The sequence below is a fragment of the Xenopus laevis genome, chromosome 8L (genome assembly GCF_017654675.1).
Source record: "Xenopus laevis strain J_2021 chromosome 8L, Xenopus_laevis_v10.1, whole genome shotgun sequence".
NCBI lineage: Eukaryota > Metazoa > Chordata > Amphibia > Anura > Pipidae > Xenopus > Xenopus laevis.
Genome location: NC_054385.1, coordinates 109769349 through 109787478, shown reverse-complemented (window position 1 = coordinate 109787478; position 18130 = coordinate 109769349). Strand labels below are relative to the sequence as shown.

Below are 18130 nucleotides of genomic sequence, written 5' to 3'. Positions count from 1 at the left end.
AATACGTATTTAATATAGTAGATACTATATAATAATAATTATATTCAGGCACTCTCAGTTTTTATGGTGTACAAATGCTTATAATATACAGGTGAGTTAAGGCTGATGGGAAGGCTTATCTACCTTACACATCTGAGAATGAAAAAATGCAGATGTAGGACTTTTTGGCTCAGCAGGTTTAAAATACTTGTCAGGTAGCGTCTAAGTCCTCCGGTAAATGTTTTTTTCATGTTGCTGTATCCCATGTGACTCTTCTCTATTTTTGTCTCTGCTTGCTATTAAAAAGCCTTGGGTTGTAAAGTGATACCTCCACCAGATCTAATGAACATTTTGTGTGCCTGACGTTTTTCCCATGGACAGAACGACAATAAAAGGGAGAAAGAAGCCGAGTGACATTTAGATCAGGAATCGTGGATTTACCTTGGTTGGAGAATGTCGAAGAAAACCGTCCCTTTCTCCTCATTTATATCAACTGTTAAAAGGTCTGACCTGTAGGGTATGCTAAACATACTTGCAGATGTAATTTCTGTAGAGTGGTAGCTCTTAAATTATGTGTGTGAACTAATTGCATTTAACTGTTGCAGCGACTATAGGTCTGACATTTCTAGCATTGTAACATTTCTGAAAAGTCTAGAGTGCTGTATTTGTGGATCGTTTTCAATCACATACACATATATACAGGTATGGGACCTTTTTTCCGGACCTGGGTTTTTTCAGGATAACATATCTTTCCTTAATTTGGATCTTCATACCTTTAGTCTACTAAAAAAACATTTAAATATTAAATAAACCCTGTAGTATTGTTTTTGTCTCCAATAAGGATTAATTACTGTATATCAGATCTGCACTCACATATAACATTAAATCAAATATGCGCTCCAAGTGAAATAAGAAAATGCTCCCAATTCAAGAGGTTTCTGTGTGTATCTATCAGTGTAATAGCTTATATATCGAAATCATACATTTAGAAATATATAAAAGTGTCCCCAATAAAACCAAGATAGTCCAACACCTACTTAATTGCTATTTCTGATACAGTTTTAAATAACAAATGAGTTGCCATGCACCATACAACAATCACACTTAGAAATGCTCATGGGTAAAGTCCCTTTAAGTGAAGTGATTGCTTCAGAAAATACAGTGATCAAAAAAAAATGACTTCCTTTTATAAATTTGTAAGGATTATCTTTAACCATCTCCAGTTTAATAGAGTATGAGCCATAGTCACGTCAGTGATAATTAATGTGATTTACTGCTCCAGCGTCCTTCTGTTGTCCTTGCCTAAGATTAAAGTATTAATAAATAAAAAGACATTGCTCCAGATTGTGGAGATAATTTCTTTATACTTTACTTATACAAAAATTTAATTTCCCCATAAATCACCATGTTTTTTGATCCAGAATGCCTTTAAGCCACCTTAACCCAGCATAGGTGGCTCACAAAACCATAACATGTGTTTACATAACATTGTTGTCTATCACATGTATTCTGTTTTTGCTTCATATTTAGTAATGGAATAGGGGTAATAAAAGCCTTATAGAATTTTCTTAACTTGCTAGAAAATGTCTTGTTAGAAAAATGATATATTTTCATGCACTAAAATATGCTCATTAAGGGGGTTATTCATTAATGTCCGAATGCCAAAAACTCGAAAAATTCAAAGTGTTTTTACTATAAAATCCAGATTTTTAGTGGGAAAAAGATTCAAATTTTTCAAGATTTTTTATACCCCTAGGATGGAAAAAGTCTAAATCCGAAAACTCAGCATCTCAGACCTGCTGAGGTAGTATATAAGTCAATGGGAAAGGTCACTATCCTATTTGAAAGTTTCTGTGGTCTGCGCTGAAATTAGACTGAAAATCTGACTATTTCAGGCTTTTTGGGCAAAAATCTGAAAAAAATCTGAAAAAAATCTGAAAATCGTGAGATACGGTTAAAAACTCAGAAAAAAGATTCAAAATTTCACTCGTTTTTATCGAGTATGTCTCTGATCTGATTAAATCGTGCTCTTTTTATTAATAAATAAGGTCACATTGTGGATTCTAGTTTGTTCAGACTTTTTTTATATAAAGGGGAACTCAGGCTTCCAAACCAAAATTTGATAAAGAGCCCGACATAACACAGAAACCCCAAACATTCCCATCACAGTTACCCGTTTCTTCAAAAAGTATGAATAAATGCCATTTTCTATGCTGAAATCCAGTTGTTTAACAGTTTTTCTCTTTCTGCATCATTTGAAATCCTGGTAGGGAAGGAGGGACTAAAATACTAATGTTACAAATTGTAACAACTTCTCCACAGCTTACAGACAGCATGCAGGAACTACATAGCCCACAATGCATTGCACTGTGATGTTCTGTTCCTTATTGAAACCATGTGTTCAGGGAATTGTGGGGGTTTGGAAGATGCAGGCTAAGGACAGATGACTGTTGATACAAAGTAACAGTAGTCAGCCAGCTCAGCAAAGTAGTCAGACAGATCAGCAGGGTGCTAGGCTTAGGGAACTGTTCCAAACAATGAAAAATCATGAAAAGTCTGCATGTTTTTGATAAAAATTTTGATAAATAAGGCCCTAAATGTACAGCTTGAATAATTATAGCCTTATACACACATCAAAGATCACAAACAGTAACTGAAGCATTGCACCAGATGATGAGCACATGTGCTAAAACTCTTGTCTATGTCATAAGCAAAGCATGAAATTATCCCAATAAGTGCTCACAGCATTAAATGAGCCCTGTACATAGACACAGAATTGAAGGAAATTATCCATACGAGTGGACCCAGCTTTCAAAGATCAAGCTCTCTTGAGGGTTAATCATCGATATCCCTTATAATAGGCAATGCACTCATACATCTCTGTTAAAATACTCGCAAGGTCTGATCAAACTGCAGTTTTATGGAGATTATTTTGTTGTGCTAAGCAATTATAGTCTTTGAGAATAAAAGAGTAGATTTTGAGTGGGTTCCCCCATAAGCCAAATGGCACATGCTCAGCATTTACTAGCATTATTCTATTCCTTCTAATAGCCTTTTGATGTTAGTCGTTTGCCAAGAAATTCTAATATCACACACGCAACCTCTTCCTCCCACCAATAAATCCAACAGTGATAATGCAGTCTTACTGTAAGAGCCTGGAGCAGATGTATGTCTCATTGCCAAGACCCTACAAATCACACTGGCCTTTGACTCTTCAAAAGGTGAAGTAGGGTTTATAAGAGAATTGTATGGGCATTTAATTTCACGTGTCTATAGGGAGCACAGGTGTAATGTGGTGATAGTCTCCACCTTCAGTATCACTCAAGTGTGTTATGATCATATTAAATAAAAGTTTATGTTAGGATATAAATGAAAGCATGCAAGTGCTATCTTTCATGTTGTGTCGAAGGCTCTTGGATTGTTGTACAGCAGCAAGAAAATAAAATTAGGAGGCTTTAATTGCTTCATTTTTTGTTAGGCTGGAACAGAGAGTGGAAGATCTCCAGGTTCAGTTTGACTTTCTACAGACAGCAGCAGATAAGCTGGATCGACGTCTGGCTCTGCAGGGAGATTCTGTAGTGAAAAAAGAAGGACAGAACGAGACATGGAAATCTCTGATGGAAACCAGGTGAACTAAATAATAGGTGCTATAAAAATAAGGAACTAGCACTTATTCTTTATGACATTCTAAGATTAGAATTCCAATAAGGAATAACAAATCTCAAGGTTGAAGGTAGGGCACAAATACACATAGCCTGCATACCAATCCTTGTAAATATCTTCACACCTTGGAAGATATTTCAAGGTGAAATATGGAAAACTACAGTTAAATGGGTAGTTAATTTTTAAATGGGCTTTTACTATAGCTGCCTTTGAAAGCAAGCATCTAACTTAACTGGCAACTATGGGTTGCCAGACCCGGTGCACATATTACAATATTTATTACACAAGTGCTGAAATGGAGTGTATGAGTGGACATGATAATGCCATGTGTGTGCATTGCATTCTGCTCTGTGGGCTGTGCTTAAGTCATTCTCTGGGCAAACAACTTTCAGCTATCTGCCAATTGGAAAATAAGCAGCCCAAAATCACAAAAGTGGTAAGGTGCTACGTGTGATGTAAGTTTCAGAGCTGCAAGGTAGTAATTGGTTGGGTGCTATTTCAACTTAGAATCCCCTCCACTTAAAGGTGAAGTAAAGTCTAAAATAGAATAAGTCTAGAAATGCTGTATTTTGTATAATAAATATAAACATGAACTTACTGCACCACAAGCCTAATCAATCAATGAATGAATGATTTAACTTTGTTATACGTCTTTGCAAGACCAAGACTGTGCACATGCTCAGTGTGGTCTGGGCTGCTTAGGGATCGTAATAAATTATCAAAACAGCACAACTCAAATAATATCTGCCAGAAGCCGATACAGCAAGACTGATTAATAATCAGAATATACAGATTGCACTGGGTCCTGTGTTGTCATGTAATCTAATTTTAGAGTTTTTGTATTGTTTAATATAAACTTTCTCCAACTCTGCAGAACCAGTGGCTGCAGCAAATCTGGCTCCATGATCTTTGTCCCTGCAGCTGGAGTTGGAAACATTAAAAGGGATGTAAAGGCAAAAATAAAATCCAATACAAATCTCGACACAGTCGCCGACTGCTCTACAGGGAAAGAAACAAAGCTGCTCTGATTATGCATGGGTGGGAATTAAAATGAGGGCTCCCCTTGCTGTTCATAAGTATGATTGTTTCCCTGCAGAGCAGTTAGGGACCGTCTGACAATTCCTATCCACAGCAGTAAATGAAGGAAGAATTTCCCTTCAATCAGGTTTTAAAAACAGTACAGATTGTTTTAATTAAAGTATATTGGATATAGGTTTCTTTTTCATTAAAGAAAGTAAAAATGGGATTTTATTTTGTTTTCCTTTACATGCCCTTTAAGCTCTATGCATATGGAGAATGGTCCTTTGTTTGGCTAAGATATTTTGACCCTTGAGCCTGTAGAAAGCAGGGGTCCAGATATTGCCATTTACCCCTGTAAACAGTATGGACCAGATTTAATTTTTGACTTTGAGAAACAATTTTGTAAGGCTTTGGAAAACATACTACAAAGAATGAGCTACCCAGAAGTGTTTGGAAGAGAGCAGTCTACAAGGAAACATAGGGAGAGTACTTTAAATCAAATTCAAGATGTCAACCCAAGAAGAGTAACGGCATTTGTTGTGATGTTGGTGTGTTATACATACAAGAACACAGTGTACCCAATTGCTTTGGGAATGCACCAAATTCATAATTTTTTGAATCAACCAATCAATATTCAACCAAAGCTAAAACCAGATTTGGGTATTCATATTTGAGCATCTAGTTTTACCTGAAAAAAAATTATGTGCTAAATATTGCATTCTGTGTACCTCTAGTGGTTATGGACAAATAAAAAGAGGAAAGTGTTATTTAGTTAGTTTTTCTGTGTGTATGACAATTGTACTCCACTTTACATGAATATCAAACATGCAAAATGAACCCTTTTCATTGCTGCTCCCACAGCTTTCCACCACTGGAACGGGACCTCTTGTACAGCTATACGGTGGATGCCCTGGGTCTGGTGCACAGTCTAGTGAGAGAGCAGTTGCCAGAGTTGGAGAAAGACCTGCCAACATTTGCTTCCATACTGAAACTAAAAAGCCTGAATGAGAAAATAAAGCAGGCTTACAACACTGCTCTAAATAATCTGGGCCTCTGTGAGGACGATGTGAAGTCTCTGAGCGTTTTTCTCATCACTTGTTACTATGGTGCAAATTATCTACAACAGGAGGAACGTAAAGCCTGGGTAGGGAAGATGAACCACAAGATTGACGTTGTTGTTAGCAATCAAGAGCTGCAGAGAAGCTTCAAGAATGCATTGCTGGCAACAGAAAAGGCCCAACGCCTCATAGATACAAATAAAGAAGGCTAAGTGTAATGTAGCTTAATCATAGGAACATGTATTGTATTGTATGCTTTGCTTCAGAAGAATATCTACAGACTAGCCATAATCTCATTGCCTCTGCAGAGCTGTCATCCAACCCTGCAGTATGTCATGGAAGAGATAACAGGACAAGAACTAGGAGTAGTCAAAAAAGGCACCTGTCTAGGGTGCAACAATAGGGGTGTTAAAGGGTCTTCTGCCTACTCCTAGTCCATGTTTGCTCTCCCCCTCTGTTGCTCTGCTCTCCCCTCCTCACCCATGCTTAACCACGGCCCCCTGTGTGACATCATGGTGCATGTGTGCACACACAAGGGTGGGGGGGATAACTGGCTGGCCGGGTTGCCTAGAGGGCCCGGCTGGCTTGGCCCGGCCCTGGGAGTAAATTAATTTATTAAGCCAAAATTCCTCTTTACACTAAATGGTAACATGAAATAAAGTATTAAAAAGACTCAAAGTGGGCTATTGTCTCCTTCTTGACATGTGGCTGGTTGATGTCATTGCCTTGGTACAGGCTAGAAGCAAACATTATTATACAATTATACAATATATATTGTTTGTATCTATATATGAGTGAACTTCAAGCAGATCTACAGCAATAGACCAGTATAAGAGTAGATCCATTTGTCTAACATTATTTAAAGGGAAACTACAGGAAATGCTGTATTTTGTAAACTAAACAGAAACATGAACTTACTGCACCAGAAGCCTAATTAAACAAATGATATATGTTTTCAAAGTTGGCCACAGGGGATCACCATCTTATAACTGTTAAACCATATTTGCAAGACCAAGACCATGCATATGCTCAGAGTGGTCTGGGCTGCTTAGGGAGCGTCATAAATTATCAAAACAGCACAAGTCAAATAATATCTGCCATAGAAGCTGATACAGCAAGACTGATTAATAATCAGAATATACAGACTGCACTGGATCCTGTGTTGTCATGTAATCTAATGTGGATTTTATAGTTTTTGCATTGTTAAATATAAACTTTCTCCAACTCTCCAGAACCAGTGGTTGTAGCATAATAATCCTTCAATGAGAATCCCAGTTTATCTGTTTAAATCTGGCTCCATGATCTTTGTCCCTGCAGCTGGATTTGGAAACATTAAAGAGGATGTAAAGGCAAAAATAAAATCCCATTTTTACTTTAACTGAAAGAGAAACCTATCCCCAATATACTTCAATTAAAAATCTGTACAGTTCTAAGAAACCTGACTGTATGCAGTGAAATCCCCCCCTTCATTTACTTACTCTGACTGCTGTGGATATGAATCTCTACACAATCGCTGGCTGTTCTACAGGGAAACAAACAAAGCTGCTCAAGTTCTGTGAAGTCCCTCTCCCCTGCCGTTTGATGGTATGATCCTTTCCCTGCAGAGCAGATAGGGACCATCTGAAGTTTCCTATCAGCAGCAGTCAGAGCAAGTAAATGAAGGGAGAATTTAAAAACACTAGACATTTTTTAATTAAAGTATATTGGAAATAGGTTTCTTTTTCATTAAAGAAAGTAAAAATGGGATTTTATTTTTTTGCCTTTACATCCCCTTTAAGATGCACACTCTGTAGCTCCAGAGACAGGATGATTAGAGTATGTACGAGCTGTAGGGTCAAAACGGGCACTGATGCCTCACATTGCCACAAGGGCAACTGAATGCTGCCTCTGCAATAGAGTGGCATATGTAAGATATAATTAGAATGTGTTATTTTACTCTGTGTACATAAAGAAAAAAAATAACTGCCAAAAACTAATTTGCAAATGACTAAATACAAAGTAAGGGCATATAGCACTTCATATGCAGGACCCAGCTTCCTTAGTTTGCTGCCCTACCTATTCTGTACTGATATAGACTTAACTACTATGTTAACTATCGTTTTCATATATTGGAAAGCCTATGGGAAAAACACATTACAATATATACAAGTTAGCTGTAATGTGCTATATAAATAAATGATGATGATGATGATGATGATCTATTCAACCCTTAAAGTAGATAATTTACTCTCATCTGCCATTTCACTCTATTTCTGTGATTTTAGCATAGAGGCACAAGGTGGCAGCATCGTCTCATAAAGCATCATCTACAAAGCAATCTATAAATATGATAAATGTGCCGGGATTATAAAGCTGTCAACACTGACAAACAGGAGGCCTGATCTGAGAGTGATCTGTGCTATGAGACGGAACTAGGGATTGCTATAGCACGGTGAGAGCAAGCGGTGGTAAATAATATCATCTCCATTAATAAACACTACACCAGTGTACATTCATTGCAGCTTCATGGCTGCAATGTCTTACTATTGTGCCATAATATAGACGGATTTTGCCAGACTTCATAGCTATATATCTACAGTATATTCCACCCATTTCTGTTGCACTAGATCTTTCCTAATTTACAGATCTAGCCAACACTTGGCATCTCCCCAGTCCCTTTCTAAATAAGTCAAGAATAATATAGGTGCAGAAGTGGTATGGAAAAAAATATATTAACTGCAAGGGGATCTTCATACTTCAACGATCCTCTGTGCTGTGAATTAGGTATGGATTTTTTTACCAGAATGGATAATGTTTCATGGGAGAATTTTCATTCAAGACCGGCACACACTTCCCTAGGTTCCTAATTAAATCTTAGAGGCAGCAATGTTCACTTCTGCTGTCCGTCATTAATCAGTATTTTGTTACTGAGTGTAAAGAAATGCTGAACAACCACATACAGATTGGGTTGGAGATAGAATTTCAGATTTTCTCAGATTCGCTTTCATCTGGTATGGTACCTATGGATTGGAGAAAAGCTGATGTCATGCCAATATTTAAAAAGGGATTTTGATCTCAGCCTGGCAATTATAGGCCAGTAAGTTTGACATTGGTGGTGGGCAAATTATTTGAAGATTTGTTAAGGGATCACATTCAAAATGTTGTCCTGGTGAATGGCATTATGAGCAACAATCAGCATGGGTTTATAAAGCATAGGTCATGTCAGACTAATTTGATTGCTTTTTATGATGAGGTAAGTAAGATGCTGGACAGTTGGAGGGCAGTAGATGTGATCTATTTGGATTTTGCCAAAGCGTTTGATACCGTGCCCCACAAACGACTGCTTTCTAAACTAAGGTCTGTTGGGCTTAATGAAGTCGTTTGCACATGGATAGGAAACTGGCTACAGGATCGGGTACAGAGGGTGGTTGATAATGGTACATTCTCTACTTGGAGTAAGGTTCTTAGGGGCAAATTCACTAAGGCGCGAAGTGCCGAACGCTAGCGTTAATTCGCTAGCGTTTGGCATTTTCGCTACTGCGCAAATTCACTAACGAACGCTGGCGTAGTTTCGCTAGTGTTACTTCGCAACCTTACGCCAGGCGAATCTTCGCTAGCGACAAAACTACGCAAATTCACTAACTTGCGCAGTGTAGCGAACGCTACCTTTTACGCTAGACTTCCTTCGCCACCTCAGACCTGGCGAAGCGCAATAGAGTAGATAGGGATTGTTTCAAAAAAAGTCAAATTTTTTTCTAAGTCCCAAAAAACGCTGGCGTGTTTTCTACATGATGGCTGATAGGCTGAAAAAGATCGAAATGTATTTTGGGGCTCCCCTTCCTCCCCCCTACTTTTCCTGACTCATGGCAACTTACCTAGACAGTGGGCACATGTGTAGGGCAAAATAAAATTTTTATTTGCAGATTTGAAGGTTTTCTAGGCATTTGTAGTGCAGATACGTATTCCTCCATTGAAATTTGAATTTTGCGCCGTATGAAAATTAGCCTTCGCTAGCGCAACTTTGCTTTTTATAGCGAAACAACGCTAGCGCAACTCCGCAACCTTACGCTACCCCTGTGTGCAACTTCGGATTTTAGTGAATTTGCAAAGCGCTGGCGAAACTACGCCTGGCGAAGTGCGGCGAAGTGCGGCGAAGTTGCGCCTGGCGCAACTTCGCATCATAGTGAATTTGCCCCTTAGTGTGGTACCTCAGGGCTAGGTATTGGGTCCACTTTTATTTAACTTGTTTATTAATGACTTAGCGGAGGGTATTGTAAGTAATGTATCAGTGTTTGCAGATGACACAAAATTATCCTATCCGGCCCAATTAATTCCATCCAGGATGTGGCACCCTTCCAACACGATCTTGACAAACTGGCAATCTGGGCAGCTAAGTGGCAAATGAGATTCAATGTTGATAAATGTTAAGTCATGCACCTGGGATGTAAAAATATCCAAGCCACTTATACCCTTAATGGGACTGCACTAGGCATATCCATTATGGAAAAGGACCTTGGAGTCCATGTAGATGATAAACTTGGCTGTAGCAAGCAATGCCAGTCAGCAGCATCAAGGGCAAATAAGGTCTTGAGCTGTATTAAAAGGGGCATAGAGTCATGGGAGGAGGGGGCCATTCTTACACTTTATAGAGCACTTGTAAGGCCCCATCTAGAATATGCCGTACAGTTTTGTTCTCCATCTCTCAAACAGGACATTATTGTATTAGAGTGGGTACAGCGAATGGAAACTAAGCTGGTAAAAGGTATGGAAAATCTTAGCTATGAGGAAAGACTGGCCAAATTGGGGGTGTTCATGCTGAAGAAGAGGCGCTTAAAGGAAGATATGATAACTATATATAAGGGGATCATATAATAATCTCTCTAATGCTTTATTTACTAGTAGGTATTTCCAGCTGACACAAGGTCACCCATTCCGATTAGAAGAAAAGAGGTTCCACCAAAAATTTAGAAGGGGTTTGTTACAGTGAGAGCTGTGAAGATGTGGAATTCTCTCCCTGAATCAGTGGTACAGGCTGATACATTAGATAGATTTAAGAAGGGGTTGGATGGTGTTTAGCAAGTGAGGGAATACAGGGTTATGGGAGATAGCTCATAGTACAAGTTGATCCAGGGACTAGTTCGATTGCTATTTTGGAGTCAGGAAGGAATTTTTTCCCCCTCTGAGGCAAATTGGATTGGAGAGGCTTCAGATGGGTTTTTTTGCCTTTCTCTGGAGACGTGTGTCTTTTTTCAACCTAACTAACTATGCAGAAGCTCCCAGGAGAAGCAGGTGCCCAGTGTGTGGGAGACATGGGGTGCTCACAAGAGCAAATGATGTCTAGGGCTGAGATGTTTAAATGAGCAGGGGAAAACTTTTCCTTGTTCCAAGAAAAAAGTTTGTATGTAGGGTTGAGGATATAGCATAAATGTCAGGGGTTGTTCACTTATTCGATTATTGCAAGGGGAAGAAACCAATCATTAGAAAAAAAAAACCAATTTCTTCAGCCCCTATCTTATTGATTTTCTAATGGCGACCCCTCCAAATTAAAACTTAACTTTTACTTCACAATTTAAAGGAGAACTAATCCCCCTTGACCTTACCTATTACCCTAGATAGTCCCCCCTCCCTGCTTCGCCCCACATCGTTTATTACCCCTGAAAGTGCTCCTAACACAGTACTCACATATCAGTGTAGAGTAAGCTCAGCAGAGCTCATGGGCGCCATCTTCCAGCTCTTCGGCTCTTAAGTGAGAAAATGTGCAGTTGGCGTAGTCTTCTGGTTCGTAGCAACTGAGTGTGCACCAAAAGTGCTGGAAATTGCTGAAGGGTTTTTCTTATTGGGGGGGGGTTTACTTTTTCTTTAAAACTGTGCTATAAAAACAAACACATGTAAGGCAGGGAGGCTTTTATCAAAATTCGAATTTGTGAATTTTAGAGGTTTTTTTCCCAATTCAAATAATCTAGAAATCATTACCAAATGCAGATGTTTGCTTATTTATTAAAAAATGTAAAAGATTTTAAAAACTCAAATTGAGTCAAGTCGATTAAAACTGTATAAAAAAAAAGTCCAATAAATATATAATGAAAGTTGGTGCTTTTTTATCTTTTACATTTTCAGGGTGTCTACTAATTTTGAAAAATTCAAAAAACTTGAAAATCTTGAAATATAAACACTTAAATGTACCCATTTACTTCTACATGAACTCAGCAGCTTTTAGATGCCAAATTAAATTTTAGGTTTTTTAGGTAAAATTTTTAGGTTTTGGTGCTTTAAACGGGTGGTTCACCTTTAAGTTAACTTTTAGTATGTTAGAATGGCCAGTTCTGAGCAACTTGGTCTTCGTTATTTATTTTTTATAGTTTTTGAATTATTTTCTTTCTTCTTCTGACTCTTTCCAGCTTTCAAATGGGGGTCACTGATCCCGTCTAAAAAACAAATGCTTTGTAAACTTAAAAATGTATTGTTAACGACTGGAAATCTTCATTTGTGGAGATCTGAGTCTGGTCTGTAAAGAGTTAGATTTACAGGTATGGGACCTGTTATACAGAAGGCTCAGGACCTGGGGTTTTCCGGATAATGGATCTTTCCATAATTTGGATCTTCATACCATAAACATTAAATAAACCCAATAGGCTGTTTTTATTTCCAATAAGGATTAATTGTTATATCTTAGTTTGGCTCATGTACATGTTTTATTATTACAGAGATAAAGGAAATAATTTTTGAAAAATTTGGATTATTTGGATAAAATGGAGTCTATGAGAGATGTTCTTTCTGTAATTCTGAGCTTTTTGGATAACAGGTTTCCGGATAACGGGTCCCATACCTGTACTGCTTTTATTGGAGAAATATATCAGTAAAACTTGCAACTGACTCCCAGGCACTTAGCCAAATTATTAACAGCTATTTCTACACTGCAAGTCAGTCAATTAAACAGTATCTTATATTATGCTATACTCAATATTGCTCAGTGCTTGCTATGTGGTTCAGTAGTTCAGAGAGGGGCACTAATAGGATCTTTGTCTGAGACCCCAGTTCAATAAATTGGTTGTGTGTTTAGCCACGCATGAAGCTAGTGAGAACTTGGAGGTGAACTGTGGAAAATAATACACTCGTGTGCCAGTTCTTTCCTCACTACCTACCTTGGTTTCATGCCATACAAGCAGTTAATACACCCCTATATCCAGTATGATGCCAGATATATTTGACTTCCTTGTAGTGAATATGAATTCCCATTGGGTGGATAAGCCAATAAAATTTTCATTTAAAGGAGAACTAAAACCCCTTTAGGCAAAAGTCCCCACTGGTCCCCCTCCCTGCCTTCCCTCTGCACAGTGCTACAGCAGATTTTGTGTCCCCTCTAGGAATACTGACCCGCACCTGCAATAGAGTGTAGTGGAGCTCATGGATGCCATCTTCCGGCGCTTCGGTAATCTTCGGGTCTTCTTCCTTACCTTCCTTGCTCCAACTGCGCATGCGGCCCTCACTTCACGAAGAATACCGAATCGATGAAGAGGGCGCCCTTGAGCTTCGCTGCGCTCTTCTGCAGGTGTGGGTCAGTGAGGGGACACCTAATCTGCTGTAGCACTGTGCAGGGGAGAGGCAGGGAGGGGGCCAGTGGGGACATTTGCCTAAAGGATGGTTTAGTTCTCCTTTAAGACCCCAGAGATAGAGCTTCGTCAGTTTTCACTATTTACATATATAAATGTTCTCTTTAAGAAGGAATAGAAAACATATTTAGAAATTGGGTGAATTTCCTCCCTTAACTAAAATGTCTTCAAGATCAAAGCATCCAAATGTTTTTTGATTCGCAGTGCAATTTCATGTAATGCACATGCCTGCGGATTGAAAGCACACAGCACAAAACCCCCAAAGAGTGCAAATTACACAAAGCAATCGAGAATTTGTTTGCATTGCGGTCTAGCTTGGATGATCAGGGCAAGTTATGTGTCTGCCAGAGTAATATTAGCGCAGCTCAGAACAGCAAATTGGTAACAGCTGCATAGTACTTTGTTTATAACCGCACTTAGACAGACTATAAAGCACATGGATGCTTATGTCACAACCGAGTAAGAGTTTTGATAAAGGGAAGCCAAGGGGAAAAAATAAATCCAAGCAATGAAAAAAAAATCTTTTGATTATGATGAATATCTAGCTTAAGGTTCCATCAAGTTCTTATGGAACATCCAAATACGACAAAACCTGGAGTGGACACAGTTTACAATATACAGGGATATAGGCTGGAATAGGTGGGACAAACAAAGAGAAAGACCTCGGGGGAGAGCATTGGTCAAGAGATCTCCAAGCTTTAACTGGATTGACTGGAATAGACTGGACACTAAGGAAGGCATCATGTCTGAAATGGTTGTGGAACATTCTGAATACTGAAGAGTGCTGGGTGTGCTGAATGGTGCTGAGGGTGTCAGGAACTGGTAGGTAGACAGGCATGGACAAGCTGGAGAAAAAGCAAAGCTGACAAGATTTGAAACAAATTGGATTCAATGCAGGCTGGCATGGGACTTTGCAAAGAACTGGCTGGAAGGGCAAACTAGGCATCCTAGTGTCAGGAACATCAGATATAAGCAACGTACTCAAATGCCCAAACCCAGAGTCATACTAGAATTACATACTGCTTATAATAATCAGATGTTTGGCTTTCACTAATATGCTGATAATCAAGCAATGTTAAAACCACTGATGGATGCCTAAGCACCGACTGAGCAAAATTGCTATACCTTTTGTTTCTCTTGGGAAAAAAAACCTGGCCTGGGGTATGTTGCTGGTGAACACTGAGAAACCATTTTTGTTCTGTTCCCAGGTCTTTTTTGTGCAAACTTAGGCTGGGTCAGAGTGTTCTGCACATTTTAAATCACTGGGTTAATAAGAGAATTGGCTCCACTGCTCTCCCCAGAAAAGTACCTCTGATAAGTAGCAACTGCAGTACCAGCAAATGGCCTGTTGCATGTGTTCAGAATTTTTAGGCCCAGCAAAACCCCCCAATAGGAATTGAGCTGCCTTCTATTGTCTGCACTGCTAATGCTTGGAAAGCTCCAATGGAATAGGATATTCTGATTAAGAGTCAAAGGGATAAATGTCCAGTAAACTGGGCTTCTTCCAACTTGAGACAGGACAGATATTTCAAGTACAGACTAACATTTTATATTAAAGGAATATATTGCCCATGAACAGATACTTAACTAACAGATGGTTCATACCATATTAAGTAACCTATTAAAGAATTTTACCAAACTGGAATATAGATATCAGTAAATACCTGACATCTTTTCCCTTGAGCCGCCATTTTGTGATGATCTGTGTGCTACCTCAGAGATATCCTGACCAGAAATACTGCAGCTCTAACTGTAACAGGAAGAAGTGTGGGAGTAAAAAAAAACTCTGACCATTAATTGGCTTGTGCAGCCTATCATGTATGTTTGCCCTTGGTTTGTTTGTGTGTGCCGTGAATCGTATGATCCCAGGGGGCGGCCCTTAGTACTTCAAATGTCAGTTCTATTTTGGATTACCCAATGGCACATACTACTAAATATGTATATTTTTACGAAAATGGTTTTACATATGAGCTGTTTTATGTGATATATTTTTATAGAGACCTACATTGTTCAGGTGTATAGTTTTCTTTTAAAGGTACAGTAACACCAAAAAATGAAAGTGTTTTAAAGTAATGAAAATATAATGTACTTTTGTGCTGCTCTGGCATAACTGGTGTGTTTGATTATTAGACATTATTAGTCATTCATTTTTTGGTGTTACTGTAAGGCATTTCCTGGGGAAAAACAGTAATATGAAAGATTACATTTTCATGTACAAACATTATATGCGTCCTTCCATTTCCCCTCCAATTTGTGCCAATTTGTGTTAGTCACCCACCAACTGTAAGCTCTACGGGGCAGGGACATCCTTCCTACTGTGGCTCTTACCACATAGCACTTAAGCTCAATGTCCTAATATGAGCTCTGTGTACTGTATATATTTATCGCATTTATTGTCTGACTTGTCCTCCCTGTATGTACTTTTATATATTGTACATTTATTTATGTTGTACTAATTGTACAGAGCTGCAACTCCTTAATATATACATACACGTGTCATTTCATTGTCATGCTATACAACTCTTGTGGTATCTGGGGCCACCATGAAGCACCAGTAATATTCACTTCACAATACACTTTGTTTTTCATATTGTTTTAATATATCACTGTTACAGAATCCAAGCTGCACAGCCTGCCTCAGAAACGAGAGCTTAGCAGACAGAATTAGTCATGCTGTCCCGTGGAAAATGGCCTGGGCTGTTTGTTTAGTTTTACGATCTTAATCTGTTCCCCCTCGTGCTCTTTTTGCTGAATGAAAACGACAGAGTCCCACTGTGTTTACTGATGAGTATCGAATGTAATTGTCTGATAAGAAATATGTTTTACTCTAAAATGGAAAAAGCCAAATAGAATTTGATTTTCATGGCATGCCGGAAAATGGGGAAGAGATTTATATAGACTGTGTCAAAGCTTGCCTTTATTATGCAGCACCACAGTAAATGATATGTTAGCCAGGACAAACCTATTGTTTTATATAGATATATACTTCTATATTTTGTTATTAATCATAGCTGTATTGAATGTCTCAATGTTTATTTTTTCTCAGGTCTTCAAGGTCTGTTGATTAAAGTTTATTATATATATATATAATGAAATATATCAAGAGGTCTTAGTTTGTGAGTTGGGTAGGATGATAGTACTTTTTCAATGCTTCAGAAACTGTTTCGTTCTTATACTCGTGCTAATAATCAACTTAATATATTGGAAAGATAATTACAATTATGTCATCTGCAAGGAACAGTTTTTGCCAAATTATCACATATTTTATCGCCTGTAGAAATTAGTTTTAACAGCTTCAATATTGTCCCCCTGGCTGATTCCAGAGATTACATTATTTTCACAGTTGGGGTTCATTGCATTGGGTTGATACTGTTTGAAGTGGGATATTTGAACTTTGAAAGCAACATAAACCTTGTGAAAGTTAACATTTGTGTGACCACAAATGTAAGAAGTTATGTGAAGGTAACCTCCAGGCCAATTAACTTTTCCATTTTCCTTTCTCAACTGTAAATGGGCATAACTAAAGGGACTTCTTTGCAAACATATGTTGCAGATATCGTAGTTTTTTGGGATTAGTCCTGATTGTTAGTGTGTATTTATTGCATGGTCCTATATAGGGGTTGGAAAGAACAAAAGCCAGGAGAACAACTCTCTACCAAGAAAGCCAAAAAGAGTCATGTGAGATCATAATTTGTTTCCTGGACCTCCCAGAATTAATGTGGCAGTGCACCCCCTTCTCAAGATGAGTTCAATAAATAATAATTGTGCTGAACATTTGTGCCTATTGTTTTATTTACAAAAAAAAGTATGGTTACTGTTATTTGTTGAGCTTAAACAGGGCAAGCAGGGATATTGAAGCTACTGCACATTTTAGCCTTGCAAGGAAGATAATTACTGTAGGGCTTGTCCCAAAGCAGGTGCTTATTTTTTCAAATTCCAGTCTTGGAAACAAGTTTTTGTTGCATAAAAACAAGGTGTGGTAGTAAAAAAAATGTGTAAAGGATCTACTGGTGTAGAGGACCAGAGAACACTTTTCCCTGTTCTGCCTGCATTCATTTCATGCCAGCCAGTTCCTATGCCTTAGCTGATTCTGCCTGTGACATCTTCCATTCTGGTTACAAGCAGAGGAGCGATTCGATTGGGTGAGAGTTGGGAGAAAGGCCTGAGGCCTGCAGGGAGCCTTGGGGACATCTGAGAAAAAAGGAAGACCCAGAGAGAGCCTGGGTATGGAGCCAATTAAATGGGGTGGGCCAGCAGAGGCTATAAAGGAGCCCCTGCTACAGCTCTCAGGCAGAGTGAGAGAGACTGTCCAGGAATACAGACAGGATTCTACAATAGCCTTCGGTGAGCTCACTGTTGGCAAGGAAGTAGCCAATCAAAACAGTCCATATAATAAAGACAGGTTCTCCCACAGTCATCCCTGGTTGCAGCCTCCTTATCAAGAGGATCAATCTTCATTCATCTGCAAAAATATAAATAGAAAGAGGTGCAAGGCAAATACTTGCCTTGGGGTGTCGCTTCCTCAAATCCGGCCCTGCCTATCATTTAACTTTTAGTGATCTGTGCTCCACTGTGGAATGCAGAAATCTGGTGAGCCCATGCTGTAAACCCCAGTGTGTCAGCCTTGTGAGTCCCCGGTAAGTGATCCACCAAAAGGAGAATATTGGAAAGGTACAAGTGTGTGGCCCCTGTATGAGGACAGGTCTTCTGTGTGAACTTGCTATTCAGGAGCAACTGTCTTTGTCCAAGCAGAGGTACTTTGAGGAAGTTAGTGCTACCTGGGGTACTAAGAGCTCTTGGGGAAAGGACCTATTGCCAGGG

General features: G+C 38.8%; 1 protein-coding gene across 1 annotated transcript; it reads left to right on the top strand.

The window, feature by feature from the left end:
• Window positions 1–286: 286 nt before the first annotated feature.
• On the top strand, window positions 287–6393 carry smco1.L (single-pass membrane protein with coiled-coil domains 1 L homeolog). Its single transcript, XM_018230845.2, has 3 exons — window positions 287–482; window positions 3458–3607; window positions 5524–6393. The coding sequence occupies exons 1-3, from the start codon at window positions 433–435 to the stop codon at window positions 5930–5932; spliced, it is 609 nt and encodes a 202-aa protein (XP_018086334.1). The 5' UTR covers window positions 287–432; the 3' UTR covers window positions 5933–6393.
• The last annotated feature ends 11737 nt before the right edge of the window (window positions 6394–18130 follow it).

Excerpts from the sequence above, each read along its gene's own strand:
- smco1.L (XM_018230845.2), top strand. The coding sequence starts at position 433 with ATGTCGAAGAAAACCGTCCCTTTCTCCTCATTTATATCAACTGTTAAA. Across the intron at positions 483-3,457 it reads TTTATATCAACTGTTAAAAG|GCTGGAACAGAGAGTGGAAG; the intron begins GTCTGACCTGTA and ends ATTTTTTGTTAG. Across the intron at positions 3,608-5,523 it reads AAATCTCTGATGGAAACCAG|CTTTCCACCACTGGAACGGG; the intron begins GTGAACTAAATA and ends CTGCTCCCACAG.